The 899-nt window shown below is 39.5% G+C and overlaps 1 protein-coding gene across 1 annotated transcript in view; it reads right to left on the reverse strand.

Annotated features, from left to right (window-relative positions):
- The window catches only part of LOC106882921 (receptor-type tyrosine-protein phosphatase kappa), a 10,272-nt gene that overhangs the window by 618 nt on the left and 8,755 nt on the right, over positions 1 to 899 (reverse strand). The window contains exon 4 of the mRNA XM_052977735.1: positions 509 to 640. Within this exon, the coding sequence (XP_052833695.1) occupies positions 509 to 640 (132 nt within the window). The remainder of the gene's footprint in view (positions 1 to 508; positions 641 to 899) is intronic.

Here is an 899-nt window from a genome sequence, read left to right on the forward strand (position 1 = left end):
CATGGTTTAGATAAAATGATTGTTCATGGTTTAGATAAAATGATTGTTAATGGTTTAGATAAAATGATTGTTAATGGTTTAGATAAAGTGATTGTTCATGGTGATTGTTAAATGATTACAGCTGGAATACTTTTCATCATAAGTCTGGCGGATCTGAGCTAACTTAGTGCTAAATGTAACAGTGACAAAGAAGGACACATTCGATATTATAATCCTAGATAGACCATGTCTGAATTAAAGACAGGGTGGTCACAGCTGGAACAACTCTGATCATAGGTCTGCTGGGTCATAGTTGACAGACAGCTGAGAGAGGACACATTAAATAATGTAGTCCTAGATACACTATGCCTGAATAATAGACAAGTTGGTTGCTGATGGAACAAATGTGATCATAAAGCTACCAGATCTGGTCTGAGCCTGGGTTAAACAACAAATAAAGAGGAAGGAGACCTTCGATAGTGTGTCCCAATCAAAAACAAAGGGAGCTGGCAATAACCAAGGTACTTACCTTACATATTTGCAGGGTACGTATGGTGAGGTGAGCTATAGACACTGTGTTTATGGTACGTATTGTTATCTTACCATGTTTCACCTGACCGTAGTCATTGACGATGTCTTCCCAGTATTTATCACATTGTTGCTGCAAAGAGACAAGGAGAGACGGACAGTGAAGCATGATGTTGTGAGCTCAAATCAAACCAAGAAACATGTATGTATGTATGTATGTATGTATGTATGTATGAGGCTGTGTGGTAAGAAGCTTGCTTCTCAACCACGTGGTTCTGGGTTCAATCCCCCAGCGTGGCACCTGAGGCAAGTGTCTTCTACTATAGCCTCAACCAAAGCCTTGTGAGTGGATGTGGTAGATGGAAAACTGAAAGAAGCCTATCATATATATA

The sequence above is a fragment of the Octopus bimaculoides genome, chromosome 28 (genome assembly GCF_001194135.2).
Source record: "Octopus bimaculoides isolate UCB-OBI-ISO-001 chromosome 28, ASM119413v2, whole genome shotgun sequence".
Classification (NCBI taxonomy): domain Eukaryota; kingdom Metazoa; phylum Mollusca; class Cephalopoda; order Octopoda; family Octopodidae; genus Octopus; species Octopus bimaculoides.